This window comes from Bactrocera oleae, chromosome 2 (assembly GCF_042242935.1).
Source record: "Bactrocera oleae isolate idBacOlea1 chromosome 2, idBacOlea1, whole genome shotgun sequence".
Classification (NCBI taxonomy): domain Eukaryota; kingdom Metazoa; phylum Arthropoda; class Insecta; order Diptera; family Tephritidae; genus Bactrocera; species Bactrocera oleae.
This window is the reverse complement of record NC_091536.1, coordinates 70,475,389-70,498,226: the sequence shown is the minus strand read 5'-3', so window position 1 is coordinate 70,498,226 and position 22,838 is coordinate 70,475,389. Positions and strand designations below refer to the sequence as shown.

Below are 22,838 nucleotides of genomic sequence, written 5' to 3'. Positions count from 1 at the left end.
TTGGCAAAGTTTTTCTCTTTGCTGAAAAGCCTCCCATTTGTCATTGCGCTTCCGCAAGGACACTATAACAGTGGTGAGTTTCTTATAGAGATTTAACAGCATTTGAAAATTACATTAGTGTACAGAATAAAATATGTTTGATCATGCAATTCATTGGTAAAATTGTCAACGTTTCTGAGTCAACGTCTAATAATGGTTATTAATTTTGTAGCCATCGATGATTATCATTTTTAGGTTATAAAACATTATTCATTTGACAGTAGAAAAAAATAAAAAAAATTCTCTGTTCAATCAGCTGTAGTATTAAAACGCTCGAAACTGTCGGCTTCAGCAGATAAGACTTTAACCGAGTTTTTTACATAAAGGCAACGTGTGGCAATCGTCCACATTACCCATTTAACGAAATTGTATCTGTAGCTTCACAGTAACAATAACTACTAATTTTTCGTAGAGGTCTCTCTGAAAAAAGGGATTCTGAAGGTTGAAGGTTGAGATTTTGTAAAAAAATATCAATATACTTTTTATAACCAGAACAGAGTATATTAAGAAGGAAACGTCCCTATAACCAAGTCGATTTAGTCATGCCCGTCTGCTCATTTTTCGGATCAGCGGATATTGGACCACTATATCATATAGCTACCATACAAACTGAGCGATAGAAATCATGTCCTTGTACAAACATTTTTTCTATTTGACAAAATATCTTCACGAAATTTGTCATGAATTATTACCTAAGTCAACGGTACAATCGCCGAAGAAATTGTTCAGATCGAATCACTTTAGCATATAGCTATCATACAAACTAATCTATCAAATTCCATTCCTTGTGTGGAAAACTTTTGTATTTGGCAAGATATCGTCACGAAATTTGGCACAGATTATTTAAAAGCAATGGTACAATTTTCAAAGAAATATTTCAGATCGGACCACTGTAGCTGCTATACAAACTAATCGTGAAGGGTTTGGTGCAACCGAAGTTAACGTGTTTTCTTGCCTGAGCCTGAGAGAGAAAAATTTGGTTTCATTTTCCTCACTCCCAGAAAAGATTGTCAAAGTTAGACCTTTTGAGGGATACAAACATTAAATATTAGTTTTCTTTGAGTAAAGGTTTTGTTCTACCCTTTTGTGACTGACAGAGCAGAGGCCCTATAAAGCATATATACCAATGGTCAGCGTGGCGAGCTGAGTCGATTTAGCCATGTCCATCTGTCTGTCCGTTTGTCCATCTATTTTTATATATGCGAACTAGTCCCTCAGTTTTTGAGATAACGATCTGTAAGTTTGCACCCGTACTTTACTCACTAAGCAGTTTCAGCTCATTTGTCTGAATGGCCGAGTTCGTACCACTATCGCATATAGCTGTCATACAAACTGAACGATCGGAATCAAGTGCTTGCATGAAAAACATTTTCATTTGGTGCAGTCTCCGAAGAAATTTTTCAAAAAGCACGAATATAACTAAAATGAAAATCACAATTACACTTCACCACAAAACATATGGTGATATATGTAAGTACGTAAAAATGTATATTTGTACGCCTGCAACTAAGTATACCTTACATTGCTCTCTGCATTTATATTTCCATGAGCTTCCATTTGCTGCAAAAATTCTCCAACTGCTCGGTGTGCTTCCCCATGGTTACGCCGAGTTCAGTTCTTCGTAGTTGGTCAAATGTGAAAGAGCGCAACTGGAGTTAGATAAAAATAGCAAAGCGTAGTCAATAAAAAAAAATATAAAAAAATAAAAATAAAATCATTTAAAAGAAAAAATTTATATTTATATTAAAATACAATAAAACAGTGAAAAGTGGCTGTTAATTAGAATTTCATGAAAAATCGATTTCCTACACAGCGCCTACTGGCTTTTACATCGACTTGACCGCACACATTCGTACATACTATTAAGAATTTTCGTATACAAATTGCAAAGGTCAAACACGTGAAATAGCGAGCAGAACGTAGAAGCAGGAGGTGCTGAAGACTGGTGCAGCTAAGCGAAACGGTTAAGTTCAGTTCGGTGTGCTTTGACGTCGTCGAGCGCTACGGTGAGGTGCGGAGGCGAGAGGTGCTGTGCTGCTGTCCTCACATTCTGCCGCGCATACTTGGAAATTGATTTGTTCCTTTCGTTTACGCGACCGTTTACACCCAGCACCCATTTAAAATATCTTCCTGATCTCTCTTTTGTTGTTGCTATTATTATTTTCACTTAATGCTAGTGATAATCATCCGGATAGTGTTGCTAAGTGGGCAATAATTTCCAATCTTTGCATTTGTTGTTGTTGGTGGAAAGCTTGTGCGAAAGTTTCTGGATAGAAGTGCTACTAATTAAAGTGTTTGCCAATATCGTGAATTATCCTACGTGTCAAAGTTAAGAGAGAGTTAATAGATTTGCTGTTGCTGTTGCTGTTGCTGCTAAACCAAAACAGTTACAAGTGTGACATTTAAATAACATACAGAGTGGTGTGCGTGAGTGACGAGCGCAAATCGAGAATTTCTGAGAGAGTGAGCAGCGAAGGAGGGCGAAAGCAGCATTCGTGACTCGTGGGGAAGTGTTATTGGTGGTGAAGTGGCGGGCTACCAGTGACCCAGGTGGTGGTGGTGAAGAGTGCAAAATCTAACTGTGCAGCTGTTAAATTAAGTGCTTCAGCCAAACAGAGTACATAGAAGTACATACATACCTTCTGCCTGCCAATCTAGTCGGCGCGTGCCTTTTGGGTTATAATGAATATAAACTGTCCGAGCCATTGGATATTGCAGCCAGTTCAATGTCAAGATGTAAGTGTCATCTAGTGGCCGTACATTTCTATATTTACATGTTCGCATATGTAATAAATACACATACATATATACGATATGTAAATACATATGTATATAAGTATGTTTATAGCGTTGTTATAAATACGAGTCATTTCTTTCTTATTGTAATTTTGAAACACTCGGAACATGTTACTACAGAGGGTGATAACCTCGCCCATTTCCCATATAACGGTTATATTGGCATTAAATTTCACAGCCAAGATGATACGAAAGCGTTTTATAGATGCCCCTGTCAAAAATGTCCAATGGGCGTGACACCGCCCGCTTTTTGGATAAGTCCCACATCTTAAGAACTGCTCCATCTACTTCAAGCAAATTCTAATCATAACATTATTCTGGCATTTCTTTGTAAAAGTGTATGAAAATGAGCGAAATCGGATGACAACAACGCCTACTTCTCATACGACACAAATTTTTAGTTCTTTCTGATTCTTTCTTTTTATAATAGTTTGCAAATGAAGCACCAATGAATATATCAGAATAAAACTTTGCAGAAATAGTGTCTTTAATGTATGTGATCTGACGTCTAAAAATTGTCGAATCGGACTATAATTTTTGAAGACCCCATATATCGAATATGTGATCTTGTGTGCTTTTGACCAACTATTTACCGTCAATCTGTGAGGTCCTGTATTCAACTTCTGAGAGAATACTTTTATGAAAGCAGCATGCCCTTGTGTCAAAAATGGGCAAACTTGTGTCAATACGGGAGTATTTCCCATATACCGAATATAAAGAAAAAAAAGGGCATCTTTTATCAAAAATTGATTTAATCGAATCAATACTACACATAAAGCCATAGCTTTCATATCAATACATATCTAACATAAGGATTTCAAGCTTCCGGTTGGCTTTATTAATAGACATGTTTGTTGTGAATACTTTTTTATTGGAGTACTAAATTTTTCCCTCATAAGTCAAGTAATTTTTGTCTTTTTAAAAATTTGAAAACCTTCTATATTTTACAATAGTCAGTTGAATAATTTTGGGTAAGATTTTAGTATTTATGTAGTTTACTCTTCAAAATCTATGATATTCATGTAATAGTTTTTCGCAGTAACGACTCACATATGTAGCAATTTTGTTTAACAATTTTAAAAATAACAAGTAAAGAAGTCTAACTCGCAATTTGTAAGGGTCAAATTTGCAGAAATATATATTTATAATTTTCAGTTGCCAACTAAGAGAGTCGAATCTTAATAAATTGGCTATATAAAGAAAAGGTATGATTAGCAAAATATCTCTACTCAATTTTATTAAGATAACTCATAATTTGACCGTTGTATTCTACACAAAGTCCGCTAGAATAACGAAAATCCTTAATTTACCCCAACTCACATATATATGGTATTAATATAATTATATTTGTGTAATATAAATATGACGAACTTGCCCAATTTACGGTACTAAACTATTGTACGTTCAGGATTACAAAGTTGGTAAGATATCTTACTTATTCATCGATATATACGGTATAAAGTCAACCGGGAGTATGAAAATCCTTATATTAGGTATATGAAGACTAGTGAAAATATTGAATCGATGTTATCCTTTTTTACACCAGGACTCAATTATTATCAGAAATAGATGCTTTCCAAATTGTATTACTAAGTCCGTGATATTAACCAACATTGACGGTAAAAAGTCTGTCATAGGCATTGAGCTGTACATAAACGGTATCTGGGGTCTTGAATAGTTATGATCCCGTTTCGACTATTTTTGGAAGTGAATGGATAGTGCAGATGGATAGTGAGATTATAGTATTTCTTCAAAGTATTACTTTTATGTCTTAATTGTTGCTTAATTTATATATTGTAACGTGATAGAAACTGAGAGAATTTGATAATATATTTTACGGGCGTGGTAGTAGTCCGTTATCGCCCAATAGTATACCCGCCCCGAGTGCCTATAAAAATATGGTTGGTTGCATTAATATATCTCAAGTTTTATTAAAATTGTCGCTTGTACGGAAGGACGGACGAATGGACGTGCATTCAGAATTTCGTACCGTTACGGTTTTCTCTTCTTTTGCTGTTATTATTTAACCCTTATTCTGAAATATGAACCATTAATAATAAACTTTCGAAAGTGTAATCAAAAAGCTCATATATGTATATATATATATTTTTTTTTACATCTCCATTACTCAAATTGCAAAGCAGAATATCTCTAACTCATTATTTACCACTCTGCTATTGTAAATTATGAATTCCGTAAAACTTTCGTTTTCCGCTTCCAACATCACACTTAAGTTTCTAAAGCAAATATTTTAATTGCGCATGTATTATGCAAAATATAGGAGAAACGATTTCGAAGAAAAGCTGGAAAATGAAACTGAAAAAGCAATTATAAATATTTATTTTCTATATGTACTTGTATATATACTCATATCTACAAATTATTTATATAATACACACATGTGTACTCGTATAGTAAATATGTATATTTCTTTGTAGATAGATATGCGAAAGCTTAACGTTAAATATAATGTGTATAGAAAATTTTGCAATCTATTTTTAAAGTAATTTCCACGCACACACACAAATTGTCTATACATATGTTCCACGTGATTATCCCGTGAGACTACGTGACGTATGAGTAACATACTTTCAATAAGACTTCCGTTAAAGCAGCTGTTTAAGTGGGCTTATAATTTCTACTTATATGAGTGAAAATATATGTGTCTATGAATAGTGGATGTGTACATATATAAATTTGTTTTTTTACATAAATTACTGGCACGTGCAGATGCAATGTAATATATGTACAAGCATGCACTTCGTTTGGTTGATATGAATTAAAATTCCACAAAAAATTGTAATAAACTTTTTGTTGTATATTGAAATTCGTGTTTAACGTAATCAAGCTCTCATGTAAACAAGCAGACTGTCTGTTCATACAAGTGCCCACCCATACATATGTAATAATTACTGTTGTGTATGATTGTATGTCGCTTTTGTTTGTTTTTACTCTGCCTCCAATGACCATGAGCTTGAAAAAGACATTAAAATATGTACATGACAAGTTGGAGCAGAGATAATTTACATTTTCGCAGTGTTCTTTTAAATTTATTTCTTTTTTCTTTATAATGTATGTATATACATACTTGTTTGCTGGCACTATTGTGGAACACATTTATAGGCCTTTGACGGAGAAGAACGTTATCAGTTGTCACTATTGCTGGATGTTAATAAATAAAATTGAATAAAAACCCTTTTATAATTGATGTGTAAATATATAAATTCTGTCAAAATATGCCTAGTAAAGGTGGCTAATTTTCGGTTGAACCACATTTTACATAATATATATTATTATTGAATATTAAATTTAAATTTGGGAACTATGTATAAAAAATATTGTATTTCGTATTGTTTTTATAACAAATATCTGTCAACTTATGTCACGCCCACTTATTTAGCTTTAGGAGGTTTTCTTTTGCGAGCATTTCAATTGATTTTTCTTAGAAAATAAATATTTTAAATCACTTTTTAAGTAAAAGATTTGTATTGAAAATTAGTAAAAAATGTATAAAAATATTGAGGTAATAACAATACTAAGTCGAAATAAGTTGTTTTGTAAATTGTTCATAGATATTCAATTAAAGATTTAACATATAAATATAATTTATAAGTTAGGTAGGTGAATACAAATTGCACTCGTTTTGGGTACAAATTTACATTTTTCAACATTTCGCACACATTTATTAGACTTATTGACCCATCTATGCAATAAACTTAGCCAAATTTATGGATATCAGAAAACCGTAATATAAGTTTTTGGAGAAGACATTTACCAATTTGACCTTCTTATGTGTAACATTACTTTATATTAACTTATTGTCAGCTATATCGGGGTAATATTATCCAAAAGGACAGGAAAGCGAAGATTTTGTTGGATATTACGAGTGCCTAAACTTTTGTTTCAGTATTGTTTTCATAGCCTGAACAGAGAGAGAACACCATATGAAGTGTATATATATGTATGTAAATGAAAATTTATAGAAAACTTTTTTATTTTACGAGATATCTTCCCGAAATTTGGCACGGATACAAAGCAACGTTACAATCTCCGAGCATATTGCGCAAATTGGACCACTGTAGCATATCATTGCCATGGAAAGTGACAGATAAAATTCAACATCTTTCTTCCTTGTTTAGTAAACTTATTTTGACTTGAAGGTTCCTTATATTAAATAGGTTTAGAAAGATATATATCTGTTATATAAAAGGCACCTGTGAAGGATACTATGTTCAATCTTACTGTTCAACCTTTATTCGAAGATTTCGATACCAAACTATGGTATTCAAATATATTCTCTTAATATAAAGGAAAATTGCATGTCTCGCTTAAACAGCTAAAAGTAAATCAAAGTATTCCCTTTGATTTAAGCCGACTTAGGCTGTTTTTTTGCATTTGAACTCAAATACTTAATATATATATATTTGATTAATGTGCGCCGGTTATATTGCGTCCAACATGTGCGCAGTTTAATTGTTGTTTTTACGACCTAGTACTTATTTTTACTTTAAATATATATTTTTATACTCTCGCAACCTGTTGCTACAGAGTATAATAGTTTTGTTCACCTAACGGTTGTTTGTATCACCTAAAACTAATCGAGTTAGATATAGGGTTATATATATATAAATGATCAGGATGAAGAGACGAGTTGAAATCCGAGTGACTGCCTGTCCGTCTGTCCGTCCGTCCGTCTGTCCGTCTGTCCGTCCGTGCAAGCTGTAACTTGAGTAAAAATTGAGATTTCTTTATAAAACTTGGTAGACATGTTTCTTGGTACCGTGAGACGGTTGGTATTGCAGATGGGCGTAATCGGACCATTGCCACGCCCACAAAACGCCATTAATCAAAAACAAATAAATTGCCATAACTAAGCTCCGCAATAAGATACAAGACTGTTATTTGTTACACAGGATCACATTAGGGAGGTGCATCTGCAGTTAAAGTTTTTTGTTTTTAAGTGGGCGTGGTCCCGCCTCTAATAGGTTTAATGTGCATATCTCCTAAACCGCTAATGCTATAATAGCAAAATTCACTGGAATCAAATTTTTTTACCACTTCTATTGACGGTGTGAAAATAGTTGAAATCGGGTGGCAACTCCGCCCACTCCCCATATAACGGTACTGTTAAAAACTACTAATAGCGCGATAAATCAAGCACTAAACACGCCAGAGACATTAAATTTTATCTCTGGGATGGTATGAGACGACTTCATAGGAACCGATTTCAAAATTAGACAGTGGGCGTGGCAGCCCACTTTTAGGTGAAACCCATATCTTGGGATCTGCTTTACCGATTTCAACCAAATTCGGTGCATAACGTTCTTTTTATATTTCTATGTTATATTGCTAAAAAGGGGCTAAATCGGACTACAACCACGCCTATTTCTCATATAACACCATTTTAAATTCCATCTGATTCTTTCACTTTCCACTATGCATATCAAGCAACAATGATTAAATCGGGGTAAAACTTTGCGTGAATAATACGTTTAATGTATGCCACCTTGTGACCAAAAATTGTCTAAATCGAACCAAAACTGTTCAAGCCCCTAAGTACTAAATATGTGGACCCCAGGGCCTATAGTTGACCATCTACCGAAAATTTCAGTCAATCCACAAAGAAATCTCAAACGAGTATACCATTTGACTTTGCGAGAGTATAAAATGTTCGGTTACATCCGAACTTAGCCCTTCCTTACTTGTTTTTTATAAAATGTTGCGCTAACACCAAATCAAAATCAAATAAAATATCAAGTGGCTATCTACCTAGCTTACATATGTAGGCTTATATACACTGGCTTTGGTATATATATGGATGTATGTATATAATCATATAGTATATAAACATTTTACAAATAGTACTTGTAAAAATCAAGTACCGAAAACTTTCTAAGCAATTTATCAAACTTTCGGTATTGATGACATTCAAAACAAACTTTTCATATGGTTTATATATACAACTGTAAATATCTAAGTATATCAGCGTACATAAAAATGCAGATACAAAGCCACTAAACCGAAATTTATATTTAAATCATACAACATCTATTGAAATTTAGCAGCATTAAAAAGATATGTTCATCTTGTTTCAAACGCACATAACTTCATACAACCATTTCAATAAGAGAAAAATTATACAATTTTCCATAGCAAATATACTTTTTTTTGTTCAACTTCAAAAATAAAACCGCAGAAACATTCAAATTGATGAATAAAGTTTATATTGATGATTGTATAAGTCGTACTTAAATTTATGCGTGGTTTACACATTCAAAATGGTCGAGAGGATTTAAATGGTCGACCAAAGGCCAAAAATTTGTGTAGAAGAGAGTCTGTGCGCGTTTTGTTCCACATGATTTAAACATTTCTCTCATCAACCAACCATTCAAGCAGCCGTAGCCGAGGTCCTGCAGAAGATTATTATATTTGACATACAAAAAATCTATGCATTGGCAAGTTGATCGTTTCAAACGTTGTTGCGGAACTAATGGAACCTATCTTGAATAAATAATAACCTTCAAAGATAATATAATGTGCATTTTATTCTCTATCCAAACAGTTCGGTTATTTTTAGGACACACCTTGTACATTAAAATATACAATATACTTGTATACATTTTAGAGAAATTATTTGTTGTCACATTCACATAAAAGTAATTTATATAATTATTATTTAAAAATATATGAATTTGTTTATATTTACACTCAGTAATATACAGATTTCTACAACACTATGCGCAAATAAACGGCATACGTATTCCTGCGGCCGCGAGCATTCACAGCAGATTTGTGAGCTTTTTCGAATGCTGCTTGGAGAAGCGTAGAAAGTTAGGAACTGGGCGTCGGGAAAATGTGGCGAAAAGTTCTCACTGAATCACTAAACAAATACAAATTAGCGCACAGCTACGAGTATATAAATAAAGAGCGACTTTTAAATGAAAACACATATGAATGAGGAAAATGTGTGACAATTCTTGTGTGTGTAATTGCAAATCAAAAAATAATGAATGCTAAGTAAATATAATTGCATTTGATTAAAATGTATACTCCGCATAATTTTTAAATAAGCTTTCAAATTAACTTAATGCTCAACATATATATACATACATACATACATGTACATATAATAATCGTACATAGACATTTTTGCCTACGCTCCTTGGCTCTTTGACGCACAATCGAAAATAATCTGCTCACATATACCGGCGCAATTTGTTCTAGTAGCATGCCGTCAATCCTCACAAAATCGCCACATTGCGGGTGTTTGGCTAGTCCAACGATCCTCAGTCGTAATTCGGTATTTGACATTAACGCGACGCTAGAAACATAGCATTCAGCGTTGACTCGTATGTGTGGAGCTCGGTGTAGAAGTGAAAAGTGTGCAGACGAATCTATATAGCTACATACTTATATATTACTCTACACCTTTATGTACATACGGTACATGCATATTAGGGAGTACATATATTATAGTGTTTTGCAATTGACGTGGGTGTGTTGTGCGAAAATCGGAAATTTGGCAAAAATATAGAATTTTGCAAAATTGAAAGATATTTGTGCGTCGATTTTTGTTAAAGCAATTTAAAAATTATAAATAAATACGTATTCTTCCTTTTTGCATACACACATACCTAGAACAACAAAAAGTGCTAGTCGAAAAAAATGGTGGAAAAGAAGGAATTGAATGAGGTAGGCGAAGAAAATGATTTTTCTTTTTCTTTTGGTTAAAAAAAAAATAAAATCTAAATGTACATTATTTAAAAAAAAATTATTTTTATGCGAAATTATTTTTTTATTTTATATAATTTTGTGAATTCATTTTAATTAAATCAAGTTTGATATAATTTTGTGTCTTAAAACATGCAATTTTTGACTTTTACTCCTCAATTCATACATTCAAACTCGCTGATAACAATAAAAAATTCAAAAAAAATATCTCATCTTATCAATTTATATGTGTTACATGCTATCAAAAGTGTTTACAGCATCTCACCTTTTGTAAACCGATGTAAAACCTGAATAAAAAATTAATAATTGTTCACATGTTGACAGTTAACGGTTACTAGTTCGGAGCGGATGAGCCATGCTATGATGAAGGTGTTATGAAATTGTATTTGAGTTAATGGCATGTGAATGTAGTAATCACCGTTTTTTTGTTTTCTGTTTTTTTTTTGTCTCTCATAGATAAATATATAAACCACTATGTGATGAACGTCAGAGTTGAGATCATTGAGTCTAATCGAGAGAAGATTGCCATTAAAATGTTTTTTTATTAACTTTTGATTTTTCTCACAATCCTTAGTACCGCGATTCGTTTTGTATTTCCAATTCGGTGTAATTTTTTATATGGGCTCTTTATTTAAAATAAAGGAAGTATAATATATGATATAAACTGGAATAATGCCACGCTTTCTACATTAACAGGCGGAAAAGGAGTTCCGATGTTTACGGAATAGGAAATTTAGTGTAAATTGGGTATCAGACACGACCATTAGATCAAATCGAGTACCCAACTTTTTGAGGGTTTGAGCATCTTGTTTTATCAGCTTAGGGCTCTTTTCCCATAGTTTCCATTATATCTCCGTCATTTTATATTTCAAAAATTTCTTACTTAGAAGTCCAGCAGTTCAGGCCTTTACTCAAAATTAGTGGTGTAGAACTTTGTATTTTGGAATTTTCGGTATTAACACTGTATTACCTGCGGGCTGATTAACATATTTGGGAGAATAGTTATATGTATCTGAAGAGTTTTAAAAGGAAATATTTTTTGGCACTGATAATGTTTAATTTGAAGTTCCAAAATATTATATTCTTCACATGAACTGAACCATTTTTCGGTTATATCGAGACAGCAAGTATTTTACTAGAAATTTCGTGGGGTTCGATAGATCGTAAATAATGATCGACTTAATCGTGTTATCGGAACAGTGAAAAAAAATTGTATTCGATAAAAGTCATGTTATCGTTTTCTGCTCCATTTGGCCGGAAATAATGGTATTACAACCAAAGAGACATCCATATATATATATTTACACGCACACATAAACGCATGCCAAACCAAACACTTTAAAATACAAATCATTGTTGCTAAACGATACCGGTGCGGTTTTAATTAGCGTTTTTCCAGTTAATTGCTTTCCCCTTTGACAGTGGGGTGATTGCTAAGTTAGATGCACATGTAGTTAACCACTTTATGTAATCATTACCGTATCCGTTACAACAATGAAAAATATATAATAAAAAACTCTTCTATTTTCAAACATAACTTTTTAGCTATTCATTGCACTGTCTAATTGCACAAAGTTGCATAAATAGGAGCATGTGCAATTACTAATCTCAAAGTACTTGGAAAATGGGAAGCTAAGTACTTAGACGAGTGTTAAACGAGCTTATTCAAATTTTAAATTTATATTCTATACAACTACAATATTTTTAACAAGTTATTATCTAACATTGTATTAAGATTTTAATGATATTATATCGTATATTATAGAACCCCAATTGATCACTTAAGACAACGCCTTTTCTTTAATGCAATTCTATATAATATATGTGCATATATATGAGTATATATTAAGTACAATATTTATAATAATATTTGTATATACATACACAGTTATATACCTATCTAGGGCTATGGGTGAGTCAATTATTAAAATTCCAATGTGATTATTAACCAATTTTATATGATTACTTTTCATAATTTAAAAAATAATTTCACTTTTCTCGATTTTTTTCATGAAGCTTTTATTTATTTCACAATTTGTAGCCCCTTTTATAACATATATAAGTTTGTGGAACAGTTGACAAAATTGAAATATTTTGTGTTTTAAAGATGTAATATATAGTAGTTCATTTTTGTTCGTACTTTATTCAGCAGACTTTGTCATTTACAATGACGTACATAACTACTATCAAATTTGACCTGGATTGACAAAACAAAAAACTATATTCGTCTTTCGCTAGATTGTTGGATAGTTTCGACGTCATATTCATACAACCACATCTTTGCACCAGTAGTAATGACATTGATGAATGTAAGGTCGGTTGCGTTCGAGATGGTAATCGCGACAGCAGTGTTGCAAATTTGTCAAAGTATTACATTCTGCGTTAATTTTTGGCAACAATTGCGACAGCATCACATTCTACTGTCACTTTTTACACGCAATTTATGCAAATAATCGGCAATACTAAATTTTTGTCTGCACATCAGCAGAGTATCAGCAAATATGCAAAACAGTAGCTGTACTGCTGCAATTATTACGTAACTCGAACGCACCAGTCCTCAGCTACATCATCGTCATCGAGCAACTGTTTTGCGACCTCTACTCGACGTTGTATTTGCAAAAGATTCAATTCTTTTAATAAGAGTCTAATATTGTCATGCCCCTTACCCAAAACATTAAACAATTAGTGCGTAGTCGATCCATAAGAGGTCTTGAGATCATCTGCATCTCTCTGATGCCAACACCCCGATTTTCAAGCACTTTTTATATATTTAGTTTCACTAAATGCTTCGTACCACTCGTACTTGTATTCATGATAAAGTAGACTCCCCAAAACGCTTCTGCAACATATTCAATGGTTCCGTAGCCATGGCTCCATTGGAAACATACAATTTTAAACAAACTCATTGTTAATTTTTTGCTAAAAATCGTCACACAAAGTTATTGCGTCGTAAACAAACAGCTGCCAAACAAACATTAATTAACATATGGAGATCAAACTTCATATGAACATAAGACCAGTTTTGGAAAAAAAATGTATCGACTCGTTTGACGCGTGCAGTATAAATGGACCGTCCAGGTCAGGACCAGTTTGATCGGAGGATATGCTGTACAAAGTGCAATTACATGTGCTATTTTCTACATTATCTGAATCAAACCAGTAGTTTCATGGTTAATTGTCCCCAAAAGATCATTTACTTTTCTTTTTGGGAAACTCTACGATCGTGTACGTTATATATTTTCATACATTTCCATTCCAAAGCAAATAAATCGAAACATTTCTCTTATTCACTCCTATTTGTACGGTGCCAAACAATACAGAATGTTTAGTAAGATATCCATTTTCATACTAACCAATTCTATGCTAGAGATTATTACTTATGGATTCAGTAAGCTAAAAAGCTGTTAATATTTTATTGTCCGCACAATCCGTAAAAGCAATTTCATAGAAAGAATATGTCAGGTTAGATATCGGGGTTGTTCCACAACGATCCAACATAAATAATTGAAACACCGATCCTTTTTGATACCAAGAGACGCCTAGACGTGAATCAAAAGAACCTCATGCTTCGCTACACTGCTTTGAAGATATCACAAATCTGCCAACTTTCCCAATTTTGCACAGCAATACCACACATTTTAACGATTTGCACTGTTACTCGTACTAATACAAATTTGAAAAAACTATCTTTGTAACTCGTTCAAAAAAGGTAAAATTGCGTAGTGGATAATCGCTCTTGGTGGCTGATGAAGCACACATTTGGGAGCCAAACAATTCACGCTTCACAGGGAATTTCATAGCAATTAAATTTTGTTTTATAAAAATTTATTCTAAGACCGTTGCGTAGGTGGGAGCCATTACATGATGAGTCATTTGATCCTTTCTGCTAGCTTGTTCAAAGATAAAAGATACTTAGTAATATTTATAATAGTCACAAGAATTTTTGCAAAAAATATTTTATTCACTTTTTTCGATATCTTATTTTATCTGACCAGTTTGTAATCATAATCCATCTTTTTACCACTTTAATTTGAAAAAAATAATGACCTATATCTATCCTTATTTAAAAGTTTGTGAAAAGTGGTTAATAAATTTATAGCAATCGCACCTAACAATGTCCTTGTGTGTTGGTACACTTTGCTGAACTTGAATTTGTTTTTGCATAAAAATTGGTTTGGCGGATGTAGAAATTGTGCTAAATGCGACAGTTGCATGGTCCCTGCATATCTGCAGCGTTACTGCAGGGGATCGCCATATATCAAAGACGCATACACCATACAAACATTTAAATTAGCAAATACACACACCCTCATACTCAAACCACCACTACCACAACGTTAATAAATCAGATACGAGTATATGCAGAGCAGAGCAGACAATATACTATGTATATATGTATATAGTATATACATAAAAACACATGTGTTTGTGTGTCTATTCTTTTGCGAAAGTCACACGAGACAAACCCGCTGACAAGTAAAATGGGTGTGTACCACCTGCTGTTGCAGTGAAAGAGCTCAGCAGTTTTTGCCACCGGCATACAGATACATACTTACATTGAATTAGTATACATCACATATATATAGCTACATATATACTTACATATGTGGGCTTATGGTATAAATACAATTTTACTGCAATATAAAATCGGTCTGACTTAGGGGGTCACAAAACCCCTTTTGTTACAGATAGACCATACATTTTCACTCTTATAGGTTTAATATTGCTTAAGCAGGGCCGGAGATCCTTTTACAAGTAATCTACTCTTCATTATTTTTTTTGTATCCATTTCGTTTCAATTTATACCTATCCAGATATAATATATAACCATTTAATCACTTTACTTTCATGAGATTCGTATATTTAACCCGACGATGATGAAACTTGGTCTCTTAGGCCCGAAAAGTTTATATATTATATAATATATGTATATTATATATATATATGTATGTTGCGAAGGTTATTTACTTCTTCAATGCTTATACATAGCCGATAATTCTCTGTACTTGAAATAGTCGTTTGAATAACGAAGTGAGATACGTTTCTATACTTCACGAGCAACAGTTGTGTGTGGACCGAGTACTTCCGATTTTTAATTTAATTTGTCAAATCCCATACCTCAATTAAAAATGAAAAAGTGTCTCGAAAAATAGTTTAAACGAAAAAGTGTGTCGATAATCATCAGGAGAATATTTTATAGTTTCTATAAGATCGTCTTAAATAATTTTTCAAAAAAGTTTACCGCTACTTTTTCCACTCAAAATAATTATGTCATGAAAAACATTATTCAGTATTTTTAAATTTCATCATATCTCCATCAACTGACCCCTCCATATTATATCCATATTTTCCCACCAACCTCTTGTTTCACTAGGAATTGGTGCAACCGGTAGTAACTCGGTGTGTACATTTGTTAACTCGCTGTGTCTGTTCAGCGCTTGCTTTGCTTAAAAGCTCGACGATATTATTTTCCGAGCGCATTCGCTACACTCATGTGTATGTATGTATGTATTTATTATATCCAATGTCGGCTTTGATGCACTCAAACACACACATTTACACACTTGCTTCTCTTTATTTACAAGTTCCTGTTCGCGCAACCCGCTCTCCGCGCTGTGAAGGTCGTTGTCGTTGTTATTGTTGTGTAATAATGTTATGTCGCCTGTTACAATAACAACAACAATAGCAACAAAATGCCGCTAGAATCACAATTGCAGTAAGACATGCCAACAATAACAAAAAAGAAACATACCGACACGCACGGCGTAACAACAAGAATAAAATACAACAATAATAAATTGCAAACGTGTATTTGCAAACAGCTGACACAGTCTGAATATTTTAAGCAAAATACATTTTGGCGTGCAAAATGCAACATGCAAAAACAACAACGTGTGCCCTTCCACGTTGGCCAATATGTATGGATGTGTATGTGCATTAGGGTGCTTTTTATTTCCTTAGTTGATTTATTTTTTGCAAACGCGCTATGAAGCTCCAATTTTTGCGGTAAAAAATTATCCAACTTGAATATAATGAGTTCAATTTAATCCGTACCTAAATCATGTTTCTTTCCTATATATCTAAAATGGCAGTTTTTTGTAAATTTTGCATTAGGCAAGTAAACCTACAGCTTTGAAAGAAAGATATTATATTACTACATTTTTAATCTACAAAACAGGTCTTAGTTATTGTATTTTTTTTCATAAAAATATTCCTCTAGTTATACATAACTAAGTTATTCATCAAATGTACAAGCACCATACCAATTATTTGTTGCTTATACGCCATGGCGTCTGCAAAAAAAATCTACCTGGAAAATAACGGACATACCCTAATGTACATATATAAATACCGCAGATATGCATATTCGCTCATTTGTGTTATTTACTTTTGGTTTACAGCTATATATACATACATACATGTTGAGATACTCGTAGATAAATCTGATAATACATAGCGGAGTGACGGCTTAGTGCAGGTGAATTTAGGCGCTTCTGCAAATTTAGCAAATCTAACAAGTTGTGCATATTTAGATAAGCTAAATGAAGGAACAACCTCTTATATCCAGTTTATTCGCGCCTTCTAAATAAGTTTATATCATTTACACCTACATAAAGATCTCGTTTGAGTGAAAACTCAATTGTTTATAGCGACAAATAAGCGCCAAGTGCGGTTGCAGTTGATTATAATAACTTGTTGCTACGCCACTTATTTCTATGGTTCGCCGTCGAATCGGTATAGCAGAGCCATGTGTTCACTTTGCCCATGTGAATCCTTGAAAACGGTGATCATCAGCTGACCGACTGACCTTAAACCTGTCGTAAACAAAAAAAAAGGGTGCTGGGTAACAGCATCCAAAGTTCTTTTAATATATAGTAGTTCATTTTTAAATTATATTCTTTAAATTAAATGGGCAACAACGTACTTTTTTGTTCGTACTTTATTCAGCAGACTGTGTCATTTACAATGACGTACATAACTACTATCAAATTTGACCTGGATTGACAAAACAAAAAACTATATTCGTCTTTCGCTAGATTGTTGGATAGTTTCGACGTCATATTGATACAACCACATCTTGGCACCAGTAGTAATGACATTGATGAATGTAAGGTCGGTTGCGTTCGAGATGGTAATCGCGACAGCAGTGTTGCAAATAATCGGCAATACTAAATTTTTGTCTGCACATCAGGAGAATATCAGCAAATATGCAACACAGTAGCTGTACTGCTGCAATTATTACGTAACTCGAACGCACCAGTCCTCAGCTACATCATAGTCATCGAGCAACTGTTTTGCGACCTCTACTCGACGTTGTATTTGCAAAAGATTCAATTCTTTTAATAAGAGTCTAATATTGTCATGCCTCTTACCCAAAACATTAAACAATAGTGCGTAGTCGATCCATAAGAGGTCTTATGATCATCTGCATCTCTCTGATGCCAACACCCTGATTTTCAAGCACTTTTTATATATTTTTTCACTAAATGCTTCGTACCACTCGTACTTGTATTCATGATAAAGTAGACTCCCCAAAATGCTTCTGCAACATATTCAATGGTTCCGTAGCCATGGCTCCATTGGAAACATACAATTTTAAACAAACTCATTGTTAATTTTTTGCTAAAAATCGTCACACAAAGTTAATGCGTCGTAAACAAACAGCTGCCAAACAAACATTAATTAACATATGGAGATCAAACTTCATATGAACATAAGACCAGTTTTGGAAAAAAAATGTATAGACTCGTTTGACGCGTGCAGTATAAATGGACCGTCCAGGTCAGGACCAGTTTGATCGGAGGATATGCTGTACAAAGTGCAATTACATGTGCTATTTTCTACATTATCTGAATCAAACCAGTAGTTTCATGGTTAATTGTCCCCAAAAGATCATTTACTTTTCTTTTTGGGAAACTCTACGATCGTGTACGTTATATATTTTCATACATTTCCATTCCAAAGCAAATAAATCGAAACATTTCTCTTATTCACTCCTATTTGTACGGTGCCAAACAATACAGAATGTTTAGTAAGATATCCATTTTCATACTAACCAATTCTATGCTAGAGATTATTACTTATGGATTCAGTAAGCTAAAAAGCTGTTAATATTTTATTGTCCGCACAATCCGTAAAAGCAATTTCATAGAAAGAATATGTCAGGTTAGATATCGGGGTTGTTCCACAACGATCCAACATAAATAATTGAAACACCGATCCTTTTTGATACCAAGAGACGCCTAGACGTGAATCAAAAGAACCTCATGCTTCGCTACACTGCTTTGAAGATATCACAAATCTGCCAACTTTCCCAATTTTGCACAGCAATACCACACATTTTAACGATTTGCACTGTTACTCGTACTAATACAAATTTGAAAAAACTATCTTTGTAACTCGTTCAAAAAAGGTAAAATTGCGTAGTGGATAATCGCTCTTGGTGGCTGATGAAGCACACATTTGGGAGCCAAACAATTCACGCTTCACAGGGAATTTCATAGCAATTAAATTTTGTTTTATAAAAATTTATTCTAAGACCGTTGCGTAGGTGGGAGCCATTACATGATGAGTCATTTGATCCTTTCTGCTAGCTTGTTCAAAGATAAAAGATACTTAGTAATATTTATAATAGTCACAAGAATTTTTGCAAAAAATATTTTATTCACTTTTTTCGATATCTTATTTTATCTGACCAGTTTGTAATCATAATCCATCTTTTTACCACTTTAATTTGAAAAAAATAATGACCTATATCTATCCTTATTTAAAAGTTTGTGAAAAGTGGTTAATAAATTTATAGCAATCGCACCTAACAATGTCCTTGTGTGTTGGTACACTTTGCTGAACTTGAATTTGTTTTTGCATAAAAATTGGTTTGGCGGATGTAGAAATTGTGCTAAATGCGACAGTTGCATGGTCCCTGCATATCTGCAGCGTTACTGCAGGGGATCGCCATATATCAAAGACGCATACACCATACAAACATTTAAATTAGCAAATACACACACCCTCATACTCAAACCACCACTACCACAACGTTAATAAATCAGATACGAGTATATGCAGAGCAGAGCAGACAATATACTATGTATATATGTATATAGTATATACATAAAAACACATGTGTTTGTGTGTCTATTCTTTTGCGAAAGTCACACGAGACAAACCCGCTGACAAGTAAAATGGGTGTGTACCACCTGCTGTTGCAGTGAAAGAGCTCAGCAGTTTTTGCCACCGGCATACAGATACATACTTACATTGAATTAGTATACATCACATATATATAGCTACATATATACTTACATATGTGGGCTTATGGTATAAATACAATTTTACTGCAATATAAAATCGGTCTGACTTAGGGGGTCACAAAACCCCTTTTGTTACAGATAGACCATACATTTTCACTCTTATAGGTTTAATATTGCTTAAGCAGGGCCGGAGATCCTTTTACAAGTAATCTACTCTTCATTATTTTTTTTGTATCCATTTCGTTTCAATTTATACCTATCCAGATATAATATATAACCATTTAATCACTTTACTTTCATGAGATTCGTATATTTAACCCGACGATGATGAAACTTGGTCTCTTAGGCCCGAAAAGTTTATATATTATATAATATATGTATATTATATATATATGTATGTTGCGAAGGTTATTTACTTCTTCAATGCTTATACATAGCCGATAATTCTCTGTACTTGAAATAGTCGTTTGAATAACGAAGTGAGATACGTTTCTATACTTCACGAGCAACAGTTGTGTGTGGACCGAGTACTTCCGATTTTTAATTTAATTTGTCAAATCCCATACCTCAATTAAAAATGAAAAAGTGTCTCGAAAAATAGTTTAAACGAAAAAGTGTGTCGATAATCATCAGGAGAATATTTTATAGTTTCTATAAGATCGTCTTAAATAATTTTTCAAAAAAGTTTACCGCTACTTTTTCCACTCAAAATAATTATGTCATGAAAAACATTATTCAGTATTTTTAAATTTCATCATATCTCCATCAACTGACCCCTCCATATTATATCCATATTTTCCCACCAACCTCTTGTTTCACTAGGAATTGGTGCAACCGGTAGTAACTCGGTGTGTACATTTGTTAACTCGCTGTGTCTGTTCAGCGCTTGCTTTGCTTAAAAGCTCGACGATATTATTTTCCGAGCGCATTCGCTACACTCATGTGTATGTATGTATGTATTTATTATATCCAATGTCGGCTTTGATGCACTCAAACACACACATTTACACACTTGCTTCTCTTTATTTACAAGTTCCTGTTCGCGCAACCCGCTCTCCGCGCTGTGAAGGTCGTTGTCGTTGTTATTGTTGTGTAATAATGTTATGTCGCCTGTTACAATAACAACAACAATAGCAACAAAATGCCGCTAGAATCACAATTGCAGTAAGACATGCCAACAATAACAAAAAAGAAACATACCGACACGCACGGCGTAACAACAAGAATAAAATACAACAATAATAAATTGCAAACGTGTATTTGCAAACAGCTGACACAGTCTGAATATTTTAAGCAAAATACATTTTGGCGTGCAAAATGCAACATGCAAAAACAACAACGTGTGCCCTTCCACGTTGGCCAATATGTATGGATGTGTATGTGCATTAGGGTGCTTTTTATTTCCTTAGTTGATTTATTTTTTGCAAACGCGCTATGAAGCTCCAATTTTTGCGGTAAAAAATTATCCAACTTGAATATAATGAGTTCAATTTAATCCGTACCTAAATCATGTTTCTTTCCTATATATCTAAAATGGCAGTTTTTTGTAAATTTTGCATTAGGCAAGTAAACCTACAGCTTTGAAAGAAAGATATTATATTACTACATTTTTAATCTACAAAACAGGTCTTAGTTATTGTATTTTTTTTCATAAAAATATTCCTCTAGTTATACATAACTAAGTTATTCATCAAATGTACAAGCACCATACCAATTATTTGTTGCTTATACGCCATGGCGTCTGCAAAAAAAATCTACTTGGAAAATAACGGACATACCCTAATGTACATATATAAATACCGCAGATATGCATATTCGCTCATTTGTGTTATTTACTTTTGGTTTACAGCTATATATACATACATACATGTTGAGATACTCGTAGATAAATCTGATAATACATAGCGGAGTGACGGCTTAGTGCAGGTGAATTTAGGCGCTTCTGCAAATTTAGCAAATCTAACAAGTTGTGCATATTTAGATAAGCTAAATGAAGGAACAACCTCTTATATCCAGTTTATTCGCGCCTTCTAAATAAGTTTATATCATTTACACCTACATAAAGATCTCGTTTGAGTGAAAACTCAATTGTTTATAGCGACAAATAAGCGCCAAGTGCGGTTGCAGTTGATTATAATAACTTGTTGCTACGCCACTTATTTCTATGGTTCGCCGTCGAATCGGTATAGCAGAGCCATGTGTTCACTTTGCCCATGTGAATCCTTGAAAACGGTGATCATCAGCTGACCGACTGACCTTAAACCTGTCGTAAACAAAAAAAAAGGGTGCTGGGTAACAGCATCCAAAGTTCTTTGATTTCACTACCATATCTTTTTTTCAAAAAAAAAAAAAGAATCGAATCATAGACCGATATTGCTCTTTTTTAATTTTTTCTAAATTCACCGACTCTCTCTTTTTCTCTCTCTTTTCCATACGCGGTCTAAAAAAAAATACTAGTCCGATATTCTAAATATTGATAGTAAATTTCTCTTGTGATAGTGGTGCCATCAGGCAGTGAAGTTAAGTACTCATCGAACCGTAAAAGAAAATCAGTTATGAGACAAATACACAGTGTTGCTTATAAAGTTAGTTTTTTTTATTAGCAATATATTTACCAACTAATTCAACGCCTATAAATATTTTAATAAAAATACTACAGTAATAAATTATTGAAATATATATGTCCATATACAAAGGTGAAAGCACTCTGAGTATATTTATTTAAAAGTTTAAATAATATTGAGCATGGTCAGTAACTCAGTGCCCTTAGCGCTGCTGTATTAGAGGGTTAGGTATTTTTTAAAAACATCGATCAAACGTTAAATCGCAGAGCCAAAGACCGCACTTGTTGCCCAATATTATGGGTACTCCAAATAAAAAAAAATATTTTTTACTAATAATCCAAATACAAAGAAAAAATGTATGTACCTATATCATAATGTAAGATCTTAGAATATAAACATTTTAAATTATATACATATATTTAATAATATATTTAGGTATTCATTATATATTTCC

The 22,838-nt window shown here is 33.3% G+C and overlaps 1 protein-coding gene across 2 annotated transcripts in view; it reads left to right on the top strand.

The window, feature by feature from the left end:
• The first annotated feature begins 1,713 nt into the window (after positions 1–1,713).
• aralar1 (calcium-binding mitochondrial carrier protein aralar1) overlaps positions 1,714–22,838 on the top strand; it is a 34,235-nt gene continuing 13,110 nt past the window's right edge. Inside the window, exon 1 of one of the 2 annotated variants that reach the window (XM_014243430.3) lies at positions 1,714–2,775. In XM_014243430.3, the coding sequence (XP_014098905.1) occupies positions 2,722–2,775 (54 nt within the window). In that variant the 5' untranslated portion in view covers positions 1,714–2,721. Of the gene's footprint in view, positions 2,776–10,129; positions 10,528–22,838 lie in introns of those variants that run through there. The other variant, XM_014243431.3, reaches the window with a different exon arrangement.